The 26,483-nt window shown below is 36.9% G+C and overlaps 1 protein-coding gene and 1 long non-coding RNA gene across 4 annotated transcripts in view; one reads left to right on the top strand and one right to left on the bottom strand.

Moving 5' to 3' along the window:
- HK2 (hexokinase 2) overlaps positions 1 to 26,483 on the bottom strand; it is a 100,665-nt gene that overhangs the window by 22,377 nt on the left and 51,805 nt on the right. For both annotated transcript variants that reach the window (XM_074208451.1, XM_074208445.1), the window contains exons 3-7: positions 10,976 to 11,124; positions 4,309 to 4,428; positions 3,483 to 3,578; positions 2,730 to 2,829; positions 1,540 to 1,723 (exon numbers count right to left, since the gene is read on the bottom strand). In XM_074208451.1, the coding sequence (XP_074064552.1) occupies positions 1,540 to 1,723; positions 2,730 to 2,829; positions 3,483 to 3,578; positions 4,309 to 4,428; positions 10,976 to 11,124 (649 nt within the window). The remainder of the gene's footprint in view (positions 1 to 1,539; positions 1,724 to 2,729; positions 2,830 to 3,482; positions 3,579 to 4,308; positions 4,429 to 10,975; positions 11,125 to 26,483) is intronic.
- LOC141503261 (uncharacterized) lies at positions 82 to 24,935 on the top strand. 2 transcript variants are annotated; one of them, XR_012472798.1, is made up of 4 exons: positions 82 to 290; positions 384 to 477; positions 810 to 918; positions 24,692 to 24,935. It is a non-coding gene; the product is annotated as an uncharacterized LOC141503261 (long non-coding RNA). The 2 variants fall into 2 exon arrangements; XR_012472797.1 differs by having other exon boundaries at positions 82 to 477.

Genomic DNA, 26,483 nt, shown 5'->3' with positions numbered 1-26,483 from the left:
AGCAGGGAAGCTAGTAAGAGAATTTGATTTCTCAACACTAGGTGCCACTGTTGCTATGCTTTTGAAAACATTCTATTCCAGGAAAGAATGACTTCTTTGCATCAAGAGACAATGCAAGCTATAGAAGATACCAAAAGAGAATTCCCAAGCTAATACTTGTTGGGAGCTACTCACATAGAAGCTCCAAGAGACATGATTCTGCAACCTCTCCTTTCTGAGCACATTATATTCCAGGTTCCACTGGCACTGACCTTCACAAAAATCAAGATGGGTCATGTTTTACTAAGGAGGTGACCTAGGGAAGAGGGTGCTAGAATGGGGGGAAAAAGACCTTTGAAGTCTGCCTCTGCCACTGAGCTACCTGTGTCACTTCCCTGCTCTAGTTCCTGGTTTCCTGATCTGTTGAGATGAGGACATTGCACCAGCTATTCCTAATGACCATTTTCTTCAATTCTATATTCAAAGATTCTTATCAAGGTTTGTGTCGCTATAATCTTAGAAGATATATCTGGTAGGTTTAGTATTAGAAGGAAATATGTAATGAAACTTGTGGCCAAAAAGAGAATTCATTTATATATGACAAATGATCACATACCACTGATTTGTTCAGTTTCATTATTTGTAAAATGAGTTAGTTTTCTTAAAACAAGGAGACCACAACGGTGTTCTTTTCAGAAACCTACTTCCAGGTAGTCAAAGACAGGTTTGAGGCTACACTGGAAGCAAGCATATGAGCAACAAGAGGGATGGGCCAAATAGGGAGCAAGATACCACAAAACAAAGCTGTTCAGAAACTTTTTTTTTTACAGAGACTACAGGACATATCTTAGAATATCTTGAATTCTCCTTTACTTGAATGGATTTTTGGAAATGGATAAAAATAACCACTGGATCCAGAATAAGAAGATTCATTTACAGGTAAGGCAACAGAAGGGAGAAGGCAAATGATTAGCCTGAGGTCACACAAGTGGGTGGGCAAATGATTAGAATTTGAAGCTGGGAGTCTTCAGATCCTCAATCTTATGCTATTTCTATTGTAGCACACCTGGGCTTTTCAAAGAACTTAAAAGTGAAAAGAGTTTGGCAAACCTCTCAGTCTGATATGAATGCAACTACTATGTACTACCACAGCTGAGAAAAGATGATCTTTGGTCAAAAACCAAGTGTGTAAATATAAAGACATCTTACTTTTCCCTTAGATTTTGGTAATTTCACAAATCTTCGGAATACACTTAGCTCCATAAAAAAAGTTAATGCCCCCCTCCCTTCATTAAAGGAGCAGAAGATGAGTAGGAAATATAGCTTATATTATCAGAATTATTTTAGTCTTCTTTCTCATTTAATCCTTATTGCAATCAATACAAACTCTTTTTTTGGCCCATGTTTCCTTTGTATATATCATGAAGTTTTGGAGTATATAGTCAATGTGTTGCCAAGTTCATCCCCTATCATCCAAAACTACATCATCATTAATGACCTAATTATGAATTTCCTCCACCACCACCACCCCCAATAGAACATAAAAAGAAAAGTGCTCACAGTTGCTTCCCCGGATTGAGTGAACCCATATCAATCTCTCTGTCAAACTCTGTGCGGAATTCATCGAGTACTCCATCATCTCCAAAGGCACCCCATTCCATGTTTATGCACATCCTCCCTTCATCTCCTTCCACCGTATCAATGTACCTCATCTCCTCCATGTAACAGGCATTGGTGCCAGTCCCTGAGCAGATAGAATCATAAAAGGTGATTGTTGAAGAGATCATCTAGCCAAACCCTCTCACTTAAAACAAAGAAACTGAGGTCTAGAGAAAGGACTTGCCCAAAATCACAGTTAGTAAATGCAAAACCAAAAGACTGTGCTTAAAATATTGGCTTTGTGGCTCTCTATTATGTCTATTATCAAATACAAATTCTTTAAAGCTCTTCACAACTGTACATGTTATTAACCACAATGAAAAAAAATCTTTGTTTTCATGGCTCGAACTTGCACTGGCTTTTGGAATATTCTGTTTTAACTTTTATTCTTGCAGCCCAAGCACATTCACTAGCACACAGAAGATATTTAAGCAAAAAAAAAAAAAGTAAAAGCTTAATAAATGATTATAGAAATTGAAAAAGTAGAAAGAGAATGAATGTCATAGGAGGATCTTTGCTGCTCCTCCAGGAGTTGACACAATATCCTCTCAGATTGACTTTCATTGATTCTGTTCATATCTTACATGCACAAATACTTATCTTGGCTCCACAATTAGACTGAGGTCATTATGAACAAGAACTGTTTCTTGCTTCCTTTGTTTGTATTAACAGTGTTTGAAGTAAATATTCAATAAATACTTTTGTGACTGACCTGGGAATATACAGTATATTTAGGATCTAAAGGAAATTTGGCCTTGGATACAATCAATTATTGGATATCCCTGATATGAGATTGGTCATTTGTTCTTCCTCAAATACCCCATATTAGATTGCAAAAATACCTTATCAATGTGGCACAATGTGTTCACATAGAACACATTAGAAGCCTTCTCCTATTGTTCTGTCCAAAGGCTAGATTTGAAATATCAAAGAAAGTGTGAAGAGTTTTTTTTGAAAGTGGAAGCAGAAGGATTTTTCTATTCCCTCATCCAACTTTGTCCATCAAATCTATCTAAAAGAATAATGAAGTTTGGGGTTTGGGCACCAGCTGAGAAGAATCACAGATCCTCACTGTGTTCTGGGGCACTCACCGACAATGAGGCCGATGTCACAGTTTTGGTCATCATAGCCACAGGTCATCATGGTTCCCACAGTGTCATTCACTACAGCCACAATATCAATGTCAAAATCCTACAATAAGACACACAGATATGCTTCTTTTAAAGCCACCACAGTGACACCAAGAACCTATAGAGAAGAAGAAACAGCATCTGGGCAGAAGAGTTGAAGTGGGAGGAATTCTTCTCTCAGACCACAAAAATGATCATTTAACTAGGGGTCAGAGGATCAAAACTTGAAACCTGGTCATGCCAATTTCTCCTTGGTAGCTTTTGTCTACTCCTATAAAATATGAGCACTGGACCCTTTGGTACCTTCCAGATCTAGAAGATGAGCTGGGAATTGTTCATAATTTTTCTTCTAATAGCTTGCTCTTTCTCTCTTTCTTTCTCTCTCTCTCTCTCTCTCTCTCTCTCTCTCACACACACACACACACACACACACACATACACACACCCCACTTCTCTCTTCCTAGTTTGGCAGATGAGGTGATCCTCTCATCTAGAGTCCTCTCCTTCCCTTTAGGCCTTCTTCCTAAACTCCCTTTTGCCACCAACTATTAGCTGCTTTCCTGAATTGTCACTGCACTGTCTTTCTGCCTCTCCCTTCAAGAATATCAAAATCTAGGGGAAACCAGGGAAAGCCATGTTTTCAAATTTCTTCTCTAATCAAACCTCTTTCCTAATGTTGTTTTCTAACCATAAAACCTCCAACCTTTAACTCACCCCTCGTCTTTGGATGGCTTTCCGGATCAAGGACACCACATCTCTCCCTTCCACACCACTGGACTTAAACCCTTTAGTCCATGAAACCAAGTAACTCTGAAGAAAGAAAAAAGAACATGTCAACAAGAGTATAGAAAGAAATACAAGGTCAATGCCCTCAAAAGAAAAAAAAAAGGCAGGAAACCTGAGGCAAGAGTTGCTATGTTTCATGAAATGTTTCTCAGTAATTAGAACAGAAATGTCTTTGTAAGACAGTGTGCTGGGATCTGAGAGGCACTGGAACAGAAAAGGAAGAAAATGGAAAAGTGAGAGAAGGTTGAGGCCTTTCTTGGGTTCTTACAATGTTGTATGGATCCAAGGGTGTCACTCAAGGCAACCCATCCCTGGGTGGCAAGGTTGAATCCTTTTTTAGGCTTTTCTGCCTTTTATGTCTTGGTGAGGGTTTTATTTGACAGTAAGATCACAAAGGAAAGTATGGGAAATAGGAGGAGATCTTCAACCAGAAGGAAAAAGCCCTCACAGAAGAAATCTTGCTGAAATTCCTGGTACTCTTATCCAGGGGCCTGAATTAAAGAATTCTCTCCCATTAGCCATAATAAAAATTCCTAGTTTTCCAGGCAATCAAGCATTTTTATGTGTCCTAGGCAGGGAGAAGCTGCTAGCCTTTTCCCACTTCTACCCACCACAACTTCCTACTTCCTTTCATCTAGGGTCTGTGGTTGGTCCTTTCTCTTCTTCTTTTCCCCACTTCTGCTCCAACCCTCTTCCAGACATATGCCTTCCTGCCAAAAAAGTGCATCTTGAGATCTTCCAGAGCTTGTCTTACCTCATCCAACTTGGTCTGATGGCATGGAAATGAGAAGGTAAATCCCAAAGGGAGTTTCTTATTCTTGATCTGTAGCTTGTCCATGAAGTTGGCCAGGCACTCAGCAATATGGTCAAAGAGCTATAGATAAATGGGGTTATCAGGGCAAAAAAAAAAGTTATTTAGGGTCATAGAATTTCCAGGTGAAAGATATCACTTAGTTCAGTCTTTTCATTTTAAAGAGATGACTGAGGACCAGTGTAAGGGAATGAATTGCTCAGGGTCACAAGAAAAACTAAGTGGCAGGTTGGGGTCTTCTAATTAGAAACCCAGTACTTTTCCCATCACAGGTGGCCCAAACCATCCTTCTGAATCAGAACAAGAGCTTTGCCTCAATTTTCTCATTTAATATAAAGAAAAACTCTGATATAGTGTGTCTAGGGGTACTTAATTTTGGACATGTCAAGTTATTATAGACACAGATTAATCTGGGCTTCCCTTGATGCTCATGTCAAAAATAACCCTTGGCTAGATGGGAGATGGGACTGATAAATTGTGGTAGTTCTTTCCTTCTTCTGTTAAACTTCTTGTTGCCCCATCTAAGCAACTCTCTTAGTGCCAGTAAGAAACATTTAGGGAAAAGCCTTCTCTTCACTCAAATGCTGAATGAGTCACTCTTTTCTGGTTTTGCTTTGGCAACCCCTTTAGAAGACAGTAAATATATAGAGAATTGAGTCAAATTTATAATAAAAAAAACAAGCCATTCCCCAATTGACAAATGGTCAAAAGATATGCAAAGGCAATTTACTGAGGAAATCAAAGCTACCTATAGTCATTACTGATTAGAGAAATGCAAATTAAAGCAGCACCGAGGTACCATCTCACACCTATCAGATTGGTCAATATAACCAGAAAGGACAATGATCAATGTTGGAAGGATGTGGAAAATCTGGGACACTAATACATTGTTGGTGGAGCTGCAAACTCATCCAACCTTTCTGGAGAACAATCTGAAATTATGCCCAAAAGGCAATAAAAATGTGCATACCAATACCACTACTGGGTCTATACCCTGAAGAGATCATGCAAAAGGGCAAAAATATAACTTGTACAAAAATTCATAGCAGCCCTGTTTGTGGTAACAGAATTAGAAATCAAGTGAATGTCCATCAATTGGGCAATGTCTGAACATATAGAACACTACTGTTCTATTAGAAACCAGGAGGGATGGGATTTCAGAGAAGCCTGGAAAGACTTTCATAAACTGAGTTGAGTAAGATGAGCAGAAGCAGAACATTGTATACACTAACAGCAACATGGCAGTAATGATCAACTTTAATGGACTTACTTATTCCATCAATGCAATAATCAGGGACAATTTTAGAGTACCTGTGACGGATAATACCATATATACCCAGAGAAAGAACTATGGAATTTAAACAAAGACAAATGTCTATTACCTTCAATTTTTTTTTAAAGTGTCTTATGTACTATATAATTTTACTATCTCTAATATTTTATTTTCTCCTCAAGGATATGATTTCTCTCCCAACACATTCAATTTAGATCAATGTATAGCATGGAAACAATGTAAAGATTATCAAACTGCCTTCTGTGGGAGGATGGGGGAGGGAAGGGAGGGTGGAAGAAAAATTGTAAAATTCAGAAAAAGGTAGAAACTACTATTGTAGATATAATTGGAAAAAAAAAAGAAAATAGGCAGTTTCCCATGACTGGCAAGAATCAAATAAAGATTGGATAATGCTATAGAAACAATTCCTGAAATGGGAGGGAAATTAAACTAAATAATCTGCAACTCAAAAAAAAAACAGATGATAGTAAAATCCTGCTTCCAATTCATTAGAGGAAAAATTATTTCAAAGATATACTAACCAAGGAGTAAAAATTTTTTAACTTTAAAATGCCACCATCAACACATAAGGAAAGTATTCCTACAGAACATAACCTATAAGCATGGTGTCATACAATATTCACTCATTCAAATGTGTATCAAAGGATCACAGAGCTAGGATGCTCACAGAGCTAAGAAATAGATGTCTTATTGCAGCTGCCTCATTTTACACTGAGGTCCAAGGATGATTTATCTGAGATCAGAAACAGGATTTAAGTGTCTGGTATGTAGAGCATAATGTCTAGGATCAAAGATATGTTTAGATAAGTCAATCTCAGAGTTCAGTCTGGTAGGGGGAATAAGACATAAACAAATAACCATAATATACAATATTCCAGAATAAGTACAGGGGAAAGAGGGACTTGGATACATGCTATATCCAAGTAATTTAATAAGTCAGCTACCTACAATACTTATATATTAGTTGAACTTTAAAGGGAGTAGATTATAGGGGAGCAGAATGGCTATAACAGAGAGAGAGAGAGCAGGAAATTCTGCTGACTGGCAACTTTAGAATTAAAAGTTCTTTCCTAGAAGAGCTATGAGCAGCAGCATAGGAGACCAGTCAAGAAGACATGGGGTTCAAGTCTTTCTTCTGAGACTTCTGTGTGATCTTGGAACAAGCTATTCAACTTCTTAGTGCCTCTGACTGCTCTTCTAAACTATATTACTGGGGTGTGTGTGTTTTATTACTGGGGTGGTTGTGCATACACACACATGCTATTTCTTCATTGTAGTAGATTTATTTTGGTTGCAGTTACCTACCTCATAAACTCAAAAAAGTGACATTTCTCTGAAAATATCACGTCAGTTGCTAATGTGTAACCACAGAGCCTAAGAAGAAACTGTGCTATATCTCAGTTACCTAAAATTCTTGAGGTTCCACTCTAAAGATAAGACTGAAATTTTCCTTTGTTTGCACAATATTAAAACTCCCTTTTCCTGGATCTAGGTAAAAGCTTAACTTATTCTAAAATAAGCAAGTCCTAAAAATGACTCATGAGTGACTCCTGAAGTGCCTTTCTACATGTGATAACTTGTCTCATGCATTGGGATAATGGATTTTGAAATTGAAAGGGTCCTCAGTTCAAGTAAACTGAGGCCCAAAGTCAAATAAGAGTGTGACAGAACAGGAATTTTATTTAACTCAGGTTCTTTTAACTTCAAATTCAGGCTTTTTTCCACTATACCATACAAACCCTCAAATTGGATATTTATTATTTTATTTCTGCTTGGGTCTTATTCCTCAGGAAAGAACACAGTCCTATCTAAATTTTATATGACTTCTACTGCCCAACACCTGGTTCTGCAAATAACATGAAACTTAAATGTGGTTTGAAGATAAACTCTGAAAATCTATGAGCAAGATTAAAGTAAGTCCCTCTTCCCACGTTAACCCAAACCCTATATTAGAAATTAAGGTTAGCAATCAAATAAAAGATACAATTGAATTATGAAGTTGTTTCCCCCAACAGCAGTCCTATAAGCTCTTTTTCCACTCTTAGCTCTATGCACCCCACTTGTATAATAATGGGGGTATAAATCCCTTAAGAGGCTTAAGGATTCACCCTCCCCAATGACATATGCACTTTAAAAGAAGAAAGGGCAGGTGGTGGAGGGGGGAGAACAGTGAAAAAGATTAAATGAGGTAGAAGATAAGACTTAAAGCTTGAGAACTGGGGTTGAGAAGAGAGATGAAGCTAAAAGTTTCTATACCTTTTTGAAATAAAGTCATATTTATATTCACAAATATATATATATATAGATAAATAATTATGTATATTTATTTTATATTTGGGTATCAGTCTCTTTATACCTAAACCCCACAAAGACCACAGAGTGACCCACTTAGCATTGACTTTTCTTCCGGGATCATTGGGGTATATTATAACTGTATTGTGTATAATAAATATATATATGTAATATGTAATATAATATAGTATAACTGTATTCAAGAGCAAGTCATTTTGAAAAGTTTGTTTCCTCATCACTTAAGTGAGATTTATGATACCTCTAATAACAAGATTGCAGTAAGGTTCAAATGAAGTAACGCTGCAAAGTTGTCATAAATTTTAAGTGCTTTGTAAATCACTTGTTATACTTTTTATATAATTTTAGAAAAGTTTAGTTTTAGCCATGTCAGAAAATGGATGAAGAGGTCAACACAGTCCTATTTTTCAACCCCACTGCCCTTACGCAAAAGGCGGAAAAGGTTAATGTGGAAATTTTTTCTATCATGCAGATGATTGAAGCAGTCAAGCAAGTTTTTAATTTATGGTTTAAGATTCTGTGGATTTATTTATCCATGTGTCACCTAGCTCTGGGTTTGAAGCCAAGTATCCTTGACTCCAAGGCAGCCCTCTAGACACTTAAGTGAGCTGTCTCTTAGGCAGAAGAGGCTCCCAAACTCTGCCAATAGTTGATTGAGTGACCCCAGGCAAGTTCAAGTTTCCTAATCTGTAAAATGCCCTTCCAGGTCTAAAAATATCATCTAATAAAAATGATTAAAAAAAAATAAAAAGCAGAAGTGAAACAAATTGAGCAAAGCTATCCAACCAGATAAATGGAGTTGAGTAGAACTTTAGGAAGAGAACAAAAGGAAGTAGAATAGTTTTTACTAGGCCAGCTTATTCAAACTTCAGGAAGCCTTTAAAAGTCCCCCTTCTGCCAGTTCCTTCCCTCTGAGATGTCTCCAACTTATTCTGAAACTTTTTAAAAATGTTGTCTCTTCCATTAGACTATGAGCTCCTTGACTTTTTTTTTTGGCAAGACAGTGGGTTAAATGACTTACCCAAGGTCATGTAGCTAGGGAATCATTAAGTGTCTGAGGTCAAATTTGAACCCAGGTCCTCCTGACTCCAGGACCATTGCCTCTATTCACTGTGCCACCTAGCTGCCCTCAACTCCTTGACTTTTGCCTTTCTTTGTAACCTCAGTATTTAAGCATAGTGTGCGTGATATACAAAAAAAGTTTAAATACTTGTTGACTGGTTGGGAGGAAGAAAAGGAATGATGGGAAAGGTGAGAAACAACAGGAAGATTCAAGAACAGAGGCTATATCTATTCAAAAGATAAGGGCTTTCACTGCTTCAAACCATGTATTCTGGCTACAAATCTAGATTTATTTCTACTATGAATTCCACAGTACTAGTGAAAGAAAAAGGTGTCTTTTTTTTAATTGTAGACTTAGATAACCAAGCACACTAGCAGCATAATACCATAATACTAGCAGCATAATACATACTAGCAGGTAACTGTTAAAACTAAATAAGATATTTATTGAGATGCATATTTGTTTTGCTGCATAGTAATTAGATATAAATGGCAAGTAATTCACATAAATAACTATAATTACCATTAGTTTTTTTTTTTTTTTAAGTGCCTAGGAGGTTAGTTCAGACAGAACTTTTGCAAAGTCAAATCAGTTGTCTTTATATTTACTCTTGTTTTCTGAGTTCTCCAGTCTCTATACTCAGCATTAGTGATGAAGTTTCCTTCCTATCAATACCATTTAATAATTAAGCAACATCTTTCACATGGCCTCATCCTGATCTTCTGGTAGATAACTAGAGTTGAGATTATCTAATCTATCTTGAATTGGAAGTCTAGAATCCAAGGTTAATTGGTTGCTGTCTGAAAAGATCTGCTCTTTCATTCTAAAATAAATTATTTTGAATCTAAAATCAAATTTTCCTTGACTTGTTCTCATATTAAAAAAAAAAAAGTTACATTCATTTCTGAAGAAAAATGAAGGTTCTTAAATCCAGTTTCTTTGCCCCTCACTACAAAGCCCCAGTGGTAATCATTCCTGCTAAACTGTACATTTCATGAAGGCAAGGAGTTTCTTTATCAGCCCTAGCTTAGGACTTGGTATACCCCATTCCCCAAACTTTTGAAAATTTTTCATTCCATAGGGAAAGATAAAAGTTTAAGCCTTTTCACAAATATTTGAGGTTGTTGGGTTTGTTTGTTTTTTTTTAATCTGTTGCTTGATGGGAAAGAGAAATGCTGAAGGACTGATCACTGGAGGGTAGTAACAATCCATTTTGGCAACTATGTGGTAGATGCATTAGAGGGGAGAAACTGGGGGCAAGAAGATCAACCAAAACCGAACTAGATAGACAGTGATGGTTAAGAGAATAGCAAGACTGAGACAGTACTTGACAGCAGGTCAGTTTTCTGGGTCAAGCAATAGGGAAGAACCAAAACTAGAAGAGACAGGCTCAGACACCACCACTTCCCTTTCTAAGAGGTGAAGAAACTCTACAGGAGAATGATTTATCTCACAATAAAAAACTTGTTTAAAAAAAGAAATAACCTCCCCTTTCTCCACCCCCACCCCCATATAACTGTAGCCCACCCAGTCCACTTCTATTTAAAAACCTAAACTTTGAACATAAAAATCCTAGTCTCCTAAAAATGTTCTCCAACTTCTATAGTATGAGGAGAGCTTATAGACAAGAGCAAAGTCCTGCAGTGAAGAATTTAAAGGTTCTTCTCTGCCCTGAGATCCAAACTCACATGTCCAACTGCTCCAGGGGTGACACTTAGGAGGAAGTCAGATTGTTATTACAGAATGGGTACTGGATTAAGAGTCAGTGGCGGTAGATGAGTTCCTGGTTCTATCATTCAGAAAGCAAGAGCTTCTGGCAGCTAGGGTCAGGACAAATGAGGCAGCAGCAAAATCTTGGAAGCACACTCTTTGGCTTTCTCCAAAAGGAAGATCAGATGATCCTTAAGAATGTGGAGTTTGGAAACTTTCCCAAAGAGACCTACCTGGGTCCCACTGCCACGCATGATGTCCTCAGGAATGGCATAGATCTGGTTCTCCATTTCAACTTTCTGCAGGCCATTGTCTGTTACTTTTACTCGCAGCACACGAAAATTGGTTCCTCCAAGGTCCAGAGCAAGGAAATCTCCATTTTCTGCAGAGAGGAAAAGAAAATGTATTTCCTTGCACCTTTCTCTGAAAAAAATGCTTTTTAACTTAGTACACAAACCACTGGTAGTAGAATCTTACATGCAGTGTACTTTCTGTGCATGAACCCAGGATTCATTGAAAGCTGAAGAGGGATTGAAACCTAGATCAACTACCTTACCATGCTTCAATTTTCTGAATTTTCTGGTTTTCTCATTTAAAAACTAAAACAGCAAGGCGGCTAGGTGGTGTAGTGGATAAAGCACTGGCCTTGGAGTCAAAAGTACCTGGGTTCAAATCTGGTCTCAGACATTTAATAATTACCTAGCTGTGTGGCCTTGGGCAAGCCACTTAACCCCATTTACCTTGCAAAAAAAAAAAAAAAAAACCTAAAAAAATATAATAAAATAAAATAAAATAAAAACTAAGACTGCAGGAAGAAAACCAAATGGCAGGAAGAGGTAGTAGAGCCAGGGAAGCTTGAAGTGGGTTCAGAGTGGTGGCTCACTGTCCAAGGACCTCTAAGTGAGTATTTCCAAACCAGTCCATAGGATAAAACTACTACAAATATGAGAACTCTTAGCTATCTAAGGGCTTGATCTCCCACAGTCCCAGGATCTTAGAAGCTCAAGGAAGGCAGAGATTGGAAATGAGTAGAGAAGTGAAATAAGAACTGATAAGGGAGAAAGAATCAGTTTTAGCCTTTTAAAAAAGGACCCTTAGTCTATACATTGGTGGGGGGGGGGGGGCATTTAGGGAACAATAATTGGGAAATACAGCTTTAAAAGGTATAATCTATGTGGGATTAATACATTCTATACCCTCAAAAACCACATAATCTAGGAGGAGGAAATCCCACCACAGACCAAAAACAAAAATATGTTTACATAGTACCTTCAATGTAGTAATGAAGGAGGAAGGATTTAAGATAATGGGACAGGAAGTAAAGTTGGCTACTGTACCTAATTTAAAAATACACCAGAGATTCCTAGAGTGTCAATTGGGGATGGCAGTAGTCCTGATAACATTGATGGGAAGCAATCACAATTGAGATCAAATAATTATTAACTGCCTTCTTTGTGCCAAACAATGGAGATATAAATGCAAAGGATAAAATAATCCCTTCACAGTGTCAACATTTTAATAGATATAACCTTTCCCTCTCATGGAGCTTATAATCTATTTAGTTGTAAAAAATAAACATGGATAACAGACTAAAGACCAAAGTTCCAAGCTCCATTTCCATCAATAACCTTAGAAGTACAAAAGGAACTTCCCAGATGTACATTGAAACCCCAATTCTTCCCAGACAGAACTTTTGAAAAATACAGAAAGAGAGTCAAGATGGCTCAACATAATCCAGCTCCACTACTGAAACAATTCATAGAATAATGACAGTACTAAATTCTGAACAAGTCTACCTACCTCTCATTATAGAAGGAGAACCACTACTCTGTAAAGAATAGAGTTTATGATTAGCCTTTTATCTAAGGGTATATAGTGTTCAATGAGTCACATTTCAAACTACCCTTTTTTTCTTGATTCTCTGAAAAGGAACTTCCAGAAAGGAGGTCCTGTCATAAAAACAAGTTCTGGTGACTTAAGATAATGGGACAGAAAGTAAAAATAGTTGTTGAATTTAGTTTAAAAATACACTAGAGATTCCTAGAGTACCTATTGGGTACCTGATAGCATTACTGGGGACAATCACAATTTGCCTCTCCATGAAATCAATAAATTACTGACTGTAAATATAAATGCAAAGGGTAAAACAATCCCTCACAGTATTAACATTCTAAGAGAACGGATACAAATGTGTATGGTTGGTTCTTGCCCATTAGTAAAGAGGACCAAAATGACAGCACAAGTTATATTGTTTCAGACTGAGGTTGATCAGACCAATACAGTCCATGTGAACCCCTGGGGTGGAAGAATAGTTAAATACATGGTAATTAGATGCATGTCAAAGTGATCTTCCTAAAGTACAAGTCTGATCATGAATACCCTCTACGCAATAAATTCCAGTGGCTCCCTATCACCTCTAGGAGCAAATAAAAAAATACTCTGTAATTCAAAGCTCTTCATAAACTGCCCTGCCCTCCCCTCTTTTGCAGTATTCCTACACTCACTCATTTCATTTCAACAGTCTAGCTTCCCTGGCTCCCTTCAAGTCTCAACTAAAATTCTACTCTTATAGGAAGCTTTCCCCAAACCTCCTTAATTTTAATGCTTTCTCTCTGTTGGCTATCTGTTTGTACCATTACCTTGTATGTAGCCTCCCCCATTAAGATTGGGCCTCCTGGCCCATAAGAGCTATGCTCAATAAGTACTGACTGGTATTTGGAGAGATCAGTAAAGAAAGGCTCTGTCCAGAAGATGGTGCTTGAGCTGCAACTTGAAGACTATGAGGCAGAATTAAAGATACTCTCATGCATTCCTGGCACAATAGACAGCCATTCTATCTTGTTTCCTATTGCTGGTTAATATATTTGACCAATATCTGAGTGCCTTTGTTATTTAGAGCAGATATAAAAGAGCCTCAATGGACTAAGTATATTACCACTATACTATAGTGGTATATACCACTATACAACCATCTTCCTACATGAAGTTTTTTTGGATTTCCCCTCCTGCCAATTATAATGTCTTCCTCTTATCTTGGTTTTCCTTGCTTAAGGTCACTTCCTTATTAAAGGGCCAATAAAGTCACCAATGAAACCTCCGTCTTCTATCTCCAATACTTTTCCATACAACCTGTCATGTACAAAATCTTTCTGTTACAAAAGCTGTGGCGATACAACTAACACTACATAAGAACTTACATTCCTATAGTAAATTGAGATTGACAGAACACTTGTGATGGGCTGGGGACTCCATGAAAGGAGTAACCTTCAAGCAGCTCTTGTCACATGTCACCCAGTTCCCTCCAGCAACATGAATGTGTTCAGGATAGCTCCTATCTTCTAGGGATATACTAGAGTTTACCCAAAGTATCACTTAGTGGTATTTCCTAATCATTTTTAGCTCATTTCAGGATGGAAAATTATGATGAAGTTAATTTATATTGATTTAGGGAATTTAGAAAAAGGACTGATTCAATCAACAAGTTTGTTAAGCATCCAGATTCAGACCTGCTTCCTGTACCTATAACATTGAGGAAAAGGCCTCAAAAGTCAACCTGCCTCCCTGATCTCCTCACATTAGGCTGAAGAATTTTATAGCTTGGAAGATCATACTTTGACTGCCCTGTCTGATGGATGGAAAAACTGGGGCCTAAAACCCAGATCTCTTAATTTTAAACACTAGCCTTTGGACAGTTTATACAATAAACTAATCAGAAAGTTCTGCATCTTCTAATCTGAGCTCTTCCCACTTCCCACTATATTACACCTTCTACATGGAAAAAGTCAAATGTCATCCTGCATTCATCATGCAGAACTAGTAGGACTATATTTTGGGTTGTTATGAAACAAACAAAAAAATGTATAAATCCTTCTCAGAAAAGCAACTGATTTTGCTCAGTGAATGCAATTTTACTTCTCATAGGTCCTGTCTCTTACATAGGTCTCTTGCATAGATCTCTGCAGTCCCAGTCTTGCTATGGAAAGAAAACTTGGGACTCACCCTAGTATGACTTTTTCTCCTCTCCCCCCCACCACCCCATAGGCCTGAGGCAACATTTCTGAATATTCCAATTCTGAGTTTCCCTGGGTAGTTTAGGCCTCAGTAGGATTCTAGGAAAGCTGCTGGTTGATTAAATATCTGTCATGGGGGATAACAAAAAAAAGAGACAAACTGCCTCTATCAGCACTCTTAATTTCTGAACACATTCAATGAGCTGAGCTAGTTACTCTGTGGGGATTAAGGTGGCTGGGGCTTGTCTTTGTGCCAGACTGATGCTCTCATGAGGACAGAGGTCCAAATTAAACTAAAGCCGGGATAATTTAGGAGGTAAAAGATCCCCAAATCAGAAGTCATCTTCATGACAGAGGTCAACTTTCCTAAGCCAAAGAGCAAGGAGTGGACTTGGCATTTATGAACTTTCAATAAATTTTTCCACTGTAGAATTTGATTTTCTACACGACTGGATATGGAATCAAGAGAACTGGGTTTCAAATCAGTTGGGTCATGGTGGACAAAGTCACTGAAGGTTTCTGACTTATGTCTCAGCTACTTCATGTCTAAAAAAAGGAACAATAACATTTGAAATTCTTACTTCACCAGGCTATTATGAGGAAAGCATTTTGCAAATCTTCAAGAACCAAAAAGAGAGTTTTTAATTATTCTTATTATAAAATGGGTTAACATATCCTCTCTGGCCTCCCTCTGCATGCCCATGGTCCCAAGCTGGAACACTCCTTCCTATATCTGTCTAAAAGAGGGTAGTGAGAAGCAATGGGAAGTACTTTAGGAGAAGGTATTTTACTCCAGAAGACAAGGTCACCTAAGCACATGACATTTTCTGAATGCCTTCATTTCCTGTCATCACTGGCAAGAGATAATTCACTTTCTGACTTTGTCATTGACAAAATGTGAGATCCCCATCTCTCTTCCCCCTTGGGAGAGAGTTCAATCATCGTCCTTGACTCAAATCTAGATTACTGTAAGCAATAAAATTATCAAAAGACAAAGATAGGAGTGATAAGAGATTTAGTACTTTAAGAGCCCCATAGCTGTGATGAGTTGCAGAAATTCATCAAACTTGTACATACACAATAATGCCTTCCATTAAGCCCATAACTAAATGGGGGGAAGGAGAAAATAACCTATATATACAAAAATAGAGCAGCATATTTTTCCTAGTAGCAAAGAACTGGAAATTAAGAGGGTATTCATCTATTAGACTAAATCAATTATGATAATATAATGGAATATATGTGCCATAAGAAATATAGAAACAGTATATTTTCTTTCTAGAAGAAAAATAGAAAGGTGATAGTCTCAAGGATGGTTTGACATTGGATACAACCGATTTTTATTCACTATAAAATATAAAGATCAAATGTTACAGAAGCCTCTGAAAAAGGTCAAGTATTTCTTTTATGAATTATGATTTTTCATAATTTTCAACCTGCCAATTTTCCTAATAACACCAAATGGAAATTATATATCACTTATAAATTATAAATATTATCCTGTCTGTTAAGTCACTTTCCCCTTTTAGACCACAGCTTTATCTATGCATAAGGCATTCTAAGATTCATATCATATTCTTTTGCAAGAGAAAGTTACAACATGTTGCACAAAAATTACAAAGGAACTTTTTTTAAAGATCATCTAGTCCAGGGGTAGAGAACCTTTTTTCTGCCAAGGGCCATTTGGCTATTTATAACAGACTATATTTTGTCAAACATTTTAATTAAATTACCCTTAAAAAGCTCTAGGATTTGTTAAATTTTGAATCCCGCTTTCAGGTGCCTTGGCAGTGAAAGACCACATGATTTTGTGGCCCTCATATGGCCCAGGGCTCCACCCCTAAATTAGACTAAACCTATTTTATCAGATGGGGGGGGGGGGAGGCAGCAAAGAAGTTATTTGTTGACGGCATCACTTAAGTAAATAGTTAATGAAAAAGACGAATGAAACCTAGGCCTTCTTGACTGCAAATCTCTTTCCACAAGACTAATACTGTACTCCATACCAGGAAAATTTAGCCTATCTTGAGCTTTCCTTATAGCTAGATGAGAAAAAAAAAGCAATGCCACAGTAAATAGAGGTATGATGATGTAAAGGTCGAGTTGATTGAGAAGGGGCTGGTATCATTTTCCTGTGGACCCATTACTTAACCTCTCCCCAGCTTGTATACTTTGCATAATGGAGGAAAAATTTGTCCATAAGCCTCTAATCTAGAGAATAAGAATTAAGTTTGGTTTAGGATTTCTAATTTAATCATTAACAGAGGGAAGAAATTTTCAACCATAATTAACTCTAGCCTAAAATGAATTCCTGAGGAAAACTGATACAAGAAGAAGCAATATTAGACTGAGACTATAAGGGGTCATTCACAAGACTTGCATTTTAGTGTCAATTCTACTTGAGCCTGGTTTAGTCAGAATCATAAAATATTAAATTGGAAGTGAACTAAAAGTTAAAACACTGTGATCCTCAGGTTTCTTACAGTATTGGAATTTATAGTGAGTTTGCTTTTTAAAATACATTTTACAAATACTCATTACTAGAGGGGGAAAAACTCACAAACAGCAATAACTCAGATGTCCCACAACTGGAATGTAGCTGCAAAAATTATGATTAATGGAAAAAATATTTAAACTAAAGATTATTTATAATTATCAAATATTTATTATTACTCAATAAATATCAATTACTCCACTCCCTCCCTCCCAAACTTTCTATCACAAAACTACTTCATATTTTTTCAACATATGGACAAATATGATCCCATTTAATCAACGCAGAGGCAGAAATCACTGGTTCCTAGAAGTATAGGAACACAAGGGATTATTTAGCCCAATTCTTTTGCTTGCACAGATGAAGTACAGTATGAGATCCAAAGAGGTAAGTCACTTCCTTAAGATTGTATATCCAAGTAGCAGCTTCTCAGTTAGCAAACTTGAGATCTATATTCAAATTGCCTTCAATGTCCTTTCCACTATACCTCTACTTGAACTCAGGTCTCCTAAACTCAAACTAGCTTTTTCTTGGTTTTACAACCATTACTCATGTGATGACAGAAAGAATTATATTCCTCTCCCATATGGAGAAGTTTCAATTCATCTACCAACTATTGACTCCTACAGCTCTGAAAAAACACTAGGTAAGAGACTGGGTGCTTTGGGATCTAGCTGGGGCCAATTAGCTTTGTGTCTATGTGGCAAGTCAGTTCCTCTCACTGAATTTCAGTTCCTTTTCTGTAAAACAAAAGGGTTTGGAACAGAACCTGGTTTCCTTAGAAGGTCAGCTCTGTTCCTTTACTATGCTGCTTCTATTTCTCATTTGTAAAATAAAGGAATTGAACTAGATGATTCAAGGTCTCTTTGCAACAATAAAAATCAGAGATGGTCAACATGATGATACCTAGTCTTCTTATCCCCAGAGAAATTTCTGGGAATTGGATAAAAACATTTTTATCTTTGCATCTCTTCTCTAGACTTCAAAGTCGAACATAACGCCTGATATATAATAGATAATAAATAATGAATGAATTTTTGTGAAACAAAAGACAAAGCAAAGCATCCCCTTTTAAATCTGGCCTTTTCAGAATAGATTTGGAATCAGAAGACCCTAGTTCAAATTCTAACTTCTTAGGCAAATAATTTTCCCTTCTCCTGATTTTAATTTTCTCAATAGTAAAATGAGGAGGTAGGATTGGATTGAACTTAAAGGCGCCTTTCTGGGGAAACAAGTTGGGCAGTGGATAGAGCACCGGCCCTAAAGTCAGGAGAATCTGAATTCAGACATTTAATAATTAACCTAGCTGTGTGACCTTGGGCAAGTCACTTAATCCCATTGCCTTGCAAAAATCAAAAACTAAAAATAAAGTGCCTTTCTGCCATGAGATGCTATGAATATACTTTGGTGGAAGGAGTCTTGGAAATAGTTGGGGGTTCTTTAAACTATTATAGGAGAGTAGTGTTGTCTCAGGGAATAATTGTTTATGTAGATAGTAAACAAAAGTGGTTTACTTCTAATAAAAGGGAGATCATAAATTAATGTAGTGTCCAAAATATTAGTCAAAAATGAACATTCTTCCCCTTCTCAGAAGACAAATGTAAATGTATGTAAGATATACACAGCTTCATAGTTACAGGTTAGGAATTTTTTTTCTCCAAGAAATCTGCTAGGTCTAAAGCCATTAAGAAATGGGCACACCACTTCTGGGAATCCTTATGTCATGACCCAGCAATCTATGGTACTCACACCATTTGTCTATGTAATAAGAGGAAAAATTATAGAGGAAACATGTCAAAAGGAAACCAACCACTCTTCTGGAACTTAGAACTGGTAGACCAGATAGGATGGGGTGGGGTGGGGTGGGGTGGGGAAGAGATGGAGACAGAAAGGTAGGGAATCTGACTAAATAAAAGATGGAGGTACAAGATTTTCCAGTCCCTTTTCTGGGTATCTACCCCTCCAAATCATGTCCTCTAAGCTAATCCTGATTTTTTTTTTTATCTTTTTTGATGAACCCATGGTTTCTCTTCAAAGTTTGGAATAGAAGTATTTGAGAGCTGGAGGGGATCTGTTAGATTCATATAATGATATCAAAGAATGGGATTTAGACTTTTGGATTATGGTTTGAATAAAGTACAGGAGCACTTAACAAAGACTGATAAGTTTATTGCCTAGAGTCTTGTAAATCTAATCAGAAAAGCTATAAAGTAAAATGGAAGGAGGAAGGAGAAAACAGTCTGGGCATATTACTAGCAAGTCAACTACCACAGAGAATAGTAACATTATTGGAAGAAAAGTATAGGAAACATCCAGAAGTTAACAAGAGATAAAATCCAAGAAAGTAGTAATAAAGGCCTTGCCTTCAGATGTCTAAACACAACTGTATTGTGCATTATGGATAGAATCTGATTGATCTTGCTAATTCACAAAGGCAAATTTGGCTAAATAGGTATCACTGAGATATATATGGGAAGACCCACATTCTTAGACCATGGATGAGTGTTTTCTTAATTCAAAAGGAATTAAGATAGATAAAGAAGGAGAGAAAAGAACAAAAGAAAAATTAAGGTAGAGAAGTTGATGCACTTTTTCATTGCTTCTGTGTTTTCAGCTAAGGAGGACATAATATTACAAATATAGGAAGGTCTGTCATGTAGAAGGGGAAAATGATTTGTTCTGCTTGACTCTTTAATGGCTCTTAAACCATTAAAAGCAGAACCAGCTTAGAGGATAATGTAATTCAGGTCAGAAGAAAAATGATGTATCAGTTAGTTTTTTTAAAAAGTAAATATAATAAAAAGGTGGAACTGAGACCAATATTACAACAGGTAAAATTTCAATCATGAATGCTACCATCTGGAAGAGATGGGAGCAAGGGTCAAAGAAGGAAAAGAGAAAAGTGAGAAGTGAAAGAGGAAAACCTAGAGAAGACTTTTACAATTCAACTTTTAGTTTAAAATTAAAAGTATTTTTGAGAGTAAGAACAATAACAACAAAAAAATAATTTGTGTTTGAGGATAAGGTGGTGATAGGACTAGCTCTATAAGGGAAAGAAATTCTCAAAGATTGGTTAGAAGGTGCTTAAAATTCACAAAGATCAACATTTATAGTAATCTTTCATTTTTGTATCACCTTCATTAGCTAATTTCTCCCTCAGCCTATTCACCTTGCCATGCAGAAAGTCATCCCTTAAAACAAAGAATGAGGGGGGCGGCTAGGTGGCACAGTAGACAGAGCACTAGCCCTGGAGTCAGGAGTACCTGAGTTCAAATTCAGCCTCAGACACTTAATAATTACCTAGCTGTATGGCCTTGGGCAAGCCACTTAACCCCATTGCCTTGCAAAAACTTAAAACAACAACAACAACAACAAAGAATGAGATAAGAAAAAAATATTTCAGGTAAATTAACAAACATATCAAGTCAGATGCTATCTTTATTCCATTTTCCTGACCCCTGTCCCCACCAATCTCAACAAAGAAGGGAAGAGGGTAAATTCTCATCTTATGAAACTGATAGTAAAGGTCAGACATAATGAAAGCCTGGTCTGGATGGAGAGAGCAGATCTAAGAGATCAGGTTATATTAACAGAATTTGACAACTCTTTCAATACAATTTCAATACAATCTACAATGTAAAAGGAATTCTATTCTGCCTATATGGAGATAAAACTGATGCAATCCATTCCTTCAAAGTATGTGGGTTCTCAAAGTGAAGAAGAGATGCCACAGTTATGATAACTGAGGAGGGAGGGAGTGGGGATTTTGTAGAAATTATCTGTTCAGAGGCTTGAAAGAACTGAGGATTCTGAGGTAGAAATGAAGAAAGAACCAGTTCCAGGCAGGGAAGTCAAGTCTATGAAAATAATTCAACAAGTTTTAAATATGGATATATAAAAGTGTGAATGGCAGAACCGTTTCAAATTTGAAAGTTAGGGGAAAGGACATGTAATACCTTTTAAATCTATTGAGTATGAAATGTTAGTGGAACATTCAGGTGAAAATGTCCAGCAGGTAGTTGGAAATTAGGGACTGTAGATACAAATGTGAGGGTCTGACATCATCCAAGTGGTCATTGAAACCTGAAGAGTGGATGTAAGAGCTCAAAGAAGAAAATTGAGCATAGGGTCTTTAAGTAATGTTTACACATCTGAGCAGTCAGAAGACAAAGAAACCATCAGAGAAGTACAAGAAGAGAACTATACCAGTCAAGTTTGTGTGAAAATCAGAGAAATTCAAGGCAGGTGGTGGCCACTGGATCTGACAATTAGGAGGTAATTGGAGACCTTGGAGAGAATAGATAGGGGAGTGGTGCAGAAATTCAGAATGCAAGATTGAATTGAAGAAAGGGTAGATATTGAAGAAATGAACTAGTCTTTCTAGAGGACTGGAAGGGTATCAGTTCTGCTTTGGAGTGAGGTGCACTACCACCACTATAGACATATCATTTGCCACATATTCACCTGCTCAAGCTCCAAGTGCTAGAGCTGAGATGTCAACCTAGCTCCCTAGTTTCCCAATCCAGGGAATGTTCTATTCCATCAAATTGCCTATACAAGATCTCATCACTCTCTGCTATGTTGCCTTCTGTTTTGAAAAGAGACAATTTTCTAATTCAAAATCAGGCATCTGGGCAAACGGATGAATTTAGGCCAAAAGCATTAAAGCTCTCTTCCTTTCTCATTTGGTTTGAGAAACCATCCAGAGAGAATTCTTATCTCTGGTGGGAGGTGGGAGGAAAGAGATTATCTACTCCATTTGTTACCATGATTTTCCTTTCTTCCCATTTTCAGTATCCACCTTATCAGAAACACAAGGTTAGAGAGATAAACTAGTTTCAGTTTCCCTGTACTCCTGGCAAGTCACATCTTTAGCAAATATTCAAATGTTCAAATGGCTTTTTATGGCTAAAAATATTAAAACACTTTGAAAGGTCAGTTGATACATCTTCAAGTAATTCAAGAAATTCACAACCCAAATTAGAAAGAAACTAGTCCTGATTAACTAGTTCTGTGTATAAGTATTCTTATGATGCTTAAAAATGCTAACATGGATTTCTATCTTCTTAAAGGATTTTTTTTTCCGTGTTGTTTTTCATTCACATCTGACCCCATCTGGGTTTTTTCCTTGACAAATATACTAAGAGTGATGTGCCATTTTCTTCTCCAACTCATTTTCAGATGAAACTGAGACAAATAGAGCTAAGTGACTTGTCACAGGGTCACCTAGACAGTACAACTAGATTTGAATTCAAGAACATTAGTCTTCCTGACTCTAGGCCAGCACTCTCTCTACTTACCACCTAACTACCCTAGGTCCAGTCCTTACTAATGCTTGTCCATCAGGGAGGTGATGTCATGACAAGCACATGAATGAGATTTGAGTGAGGGTGGTTTATCCTAAGTCAGCAGCCTCACTTTCTCCTCCACAACCATCTGGGTCCAGTGGTCAGCTATGAATCAGGACAACTGGAGATGGCCTTGGATGAGAAGAAATCAGGTTACACAGTGTCAAGTGTCTGAGGACGAATTCAAATTCTGGTCTTCCTGACTCCAAGGTCAGTTCTCTATCCACTGCACCACCTAGCTGCCCTTGACCCTTAAAGGTTAATTTAAAAGTCTCACAGTATAAAAAGTAGAATATAAAAAAGCAAAGGGGTCTTAGAATGATGCTGAGAATCAAAGGTTTGGTTATTTTAGAATTTTCTAACAGTTCATTTTGCATCATCATCAGGCCCCCTTGCTAATTAAAAAAAGACCACTAACATTAACATAGAAGGAAGCTCAGAACATTTGTTGTGAACTAAGATCTTAAAGAGTCTTACAGTCTTATATGATCTAGAAGTGATTTAGTTGAATGTCAGTTCCTTGAGGACAGGGACTGTTTTCATTTTTGTTTCTGCAATCCCACTACATAACACAAAGAAGATGTTTAATAAATGCTTGTTGAACAATGGAATTTTGCTCTTCCACCTGCCAAGTATTTCAAGGACACTTTCTCACTCTCTCTGAGGACACGAAAAACACTGGTAAAGCCCAGCCCAGCATGGAGTGCTCATATCAAAGAAGTCACTCTACTCTATAAGCAAAGCAGAATTACAGCAGCTAAAAAAAAAAGAGATGATGCAAATTTAGAGACACCTCCACTCCACATGTTCACGTGAACTATTTGTGTCCAACCAGTGGTAGAGGCTTCCAAGCTCATATTGGTCTGATTAGCCACAGTTGGACACACTGTACCATGACCCCAAAATAGGGATATCCAGGATGCTCCAGATGAAGCATAACAACCACCAAGCAAGTATTTCTAGATTTACAGACAAAATTCCTAAGATCCTGGTTCCTTAGAGAGGCCTTTAAATTTAAGGTGTTAAGTATCTCTTCTACTTTAACTTGCTGTATTATACAAAATGATACTGCCAATTTCTGTGGCTTCAGAGCTGTATGCTAAAGTCCTCTACTAGTGCCTCATTGTGGTATAGGATTGACCCATGGTTCTAACAGGCTCAAAACCCAAGCTAGAAAAAGCTCTTCATAGATGCTTACATAGACAAAATGGGCTAAATTCAGAGAGGCCTATTATCGAAAGGTAAGACCATAAAATGATGAACTTTCTTTATCCACAAAAGAAGTTATAATCTAAAAATAAGATGAATTTCCATAACAATAATAAACCATATTTTTAAATATGATACAGTGGGATTTATTTATGCTGACTTCTATTCTAACTATTGGTATGATCTTAGCAATGGTAATATATTTGATGAGTTTGCACCCCAAGACCCAGATAAAGACATTTCCCAATCAGATAGTTTATTGTTTCATTTCCCACTCTTATCATCTATACTATACATAAGGCCAATTTAAAAAAAAAAAGAGGTTTGCCCCTAAAGCCTATTACATAAGGATAACCTTGTATAATAAAATATACAACACTAATATGCTATATCTAAATATTATCTCTTCCCTATTGGGTTATCATTATAACAATTAATTGTCATGCTGATAAATACAGGATATAGCAGCTTTTACTATATTTAGTCTGTTGACCAGAATGTGCTAATCTCTTATAAAAGGTTTTTTTTCTTAATAGAAGTGGCTATTTGTCAATTCATTCCTGGGTTGATAATACATTCCATATTGGGGCTAACTCCTGATGGATAACCTTAGCAACAATACTGAGTTTGTTGGCATAATTAAAGGGTAGCAGCCAAGGTAAGTCCATTCTTCAATTACCTTTTTTATTACTTCCCTAACCACAAAAGACCATATGTAGCTTGGATCAGTCCAGTTTCTCTTTATCATGTATTACTTGTACTGAACTATCCTGTTTTATTTGTCTAAGCCTTGTTTTTTCAGTGACCAGGGAAAAATAAAAACAAAAAAGAGCAGAGGCCAGGCTTTATATTATCTCATTTTCACTGTCTTCCTTTCCTCCCACCCAGGAAGCCATGAAGCACCAAGACAACTTCAATCAGAAGCAGCCTAGCATTGTGGATTAAATTTGGGACTTGAAGTCAGAAAGGATTTAGCTGTGTGATCTAGGGACAAGTCATTCTACCTCTTGGAATAGTTTTCTCACCCACAAAATGGAAACAAGATTCCCATCTTGCAGGGTTGCTGTAATAACCAAACTTGGATAATATATATATAAATACTTTGTAAACAGGAAAATGCCATAAAAATGTCAAGTGTTATCATTCTTAATTCTAGTACAAAATCATTTGACTAACTGCTCCCCACAAGCCTGGGTAAGAAAGTAGTATTCTCCCCCCACAAAGGTATGCAATCTAGTTAAGGAGATATATATACTGTGATGGTATTGGTAAAAGTAACCCTTCTTCTGATGGTAATTATAAAAATGTTTGGCATTGAAAGGGTTCCCCCCTTTTCAATGATAGGGAAAAATAAATCTGAAAGAAATGAAATAAATTCCCAAAATAGATTTGAATACAGATCTTAAACACCCCATGTATCATATTCCACTCTATCATACTATATTCCAAACACAAACAGATCATAATCTTTGAAATTTGCTCCAATTAAAAAAAAAAACCCTATCATTCTTATAGTTAGCAGAGCTCAACTCCATAACACAATTACAATTAGAGACTTGAGGAGATTTGGTGGGATGGGTGTCAGAAAGGTTACAAACATGTAAATATAAAACAGTACAGAATTATATGATAAATGCCAAATGAGTGGCACAGCAGGTCTTCAGGGTCACCCCACCTTAAATGAGATGGAATGATAACTTTGCACTCTTGCCTGAGGAGGAAGGGACTACCACGAAGCTATTTTTGTTTCCAACAAAATTGAATTAGCTACTGGATCTAGCAAATTTTTACCTTGGCTATTATTATGATGATATTCCTCAAATGCAAATGATACAAAAACTGATATAATTTGATGACCTGCTTCTATAGAGAAAAATAAGCTTTGCTGCAGTAATCCCTTCATTTTGCAATTTTTATCCATATAATTCTGAGTATCTTCAGTAAGAAGCTAATCTTAAGATATGAACTTGGCATCCCATGTCCATGCATGTGTTTCAGGGATCTGAGAACTGTCCCAACCTATTGCCTTTTCCTTACTATTTATTCATTCTTCACATATACTAAGCACCTACTTACAATTCTATGATGGATTCTGGGTCTAAATGACATACAAAATTTAGATTAAAATCCTATAGTCTGTAAGGTAATGCAGGCAAGAACATAAATAGGGGCTTCATTGGAGAGATTCAAAACAAAGGAAAGATGCATAATGCATAAAGATCTTTTACAAATTGGGGTAAAGAAAAGAAGTAGAGACCAGGGAAAACCTCAAGGAGAAAGTAGCTTAAATTCAAGACCAGGAAATAAATGAACAAGTCTGAAGAAGAGGAAGAAGGAAATTAAATGAAGGAGGAACAGTTAGCAAAGGCAAGGAGATAAGAATTGGGGGGAGAAGGGGGGCAGAATTTTCCTGGAGTATAGAGCAATAAACATTTGACTTACCTACAGAGTTTTCCACTATCACCCTTCAACACCTACCCAGAGCTTAAATCCTTTTCAAATGAGTAGATAAGTTTCACTTTTACAAAAAGAAAGAAGAGAGGGGAATTTAAAAATGAGAATAATCTAAGTAAGCTCATTTACTATACGTTTCTGGAAAGACTTGATTCCAACTGTTATCAGAGTGAACCTGAAACCACATGTCAGGTCAAGAGAAGAGTGGAAAATGGCAGTAGGACCT

Source organism: Macrotis lagotis, chromosome 1 (assembly GCF_037893015.1).
Source record: "Macrotis lagotis isolate mMagLag1 chromosome 1, bilby.v1.9.chrom.fasta, whole genome shotgun sequence".
Lineage (NCBI taxonomy): Eukaryota > Metazoa > Chordata > Mammalia > Peramelemorphia > Peramelidae > Macrotis > Macrotis lagotis.
Note: the sequence above shows the minus strand (reverse complement) of the source record. Positions and strands in the feature narration are given on the sequence as shown.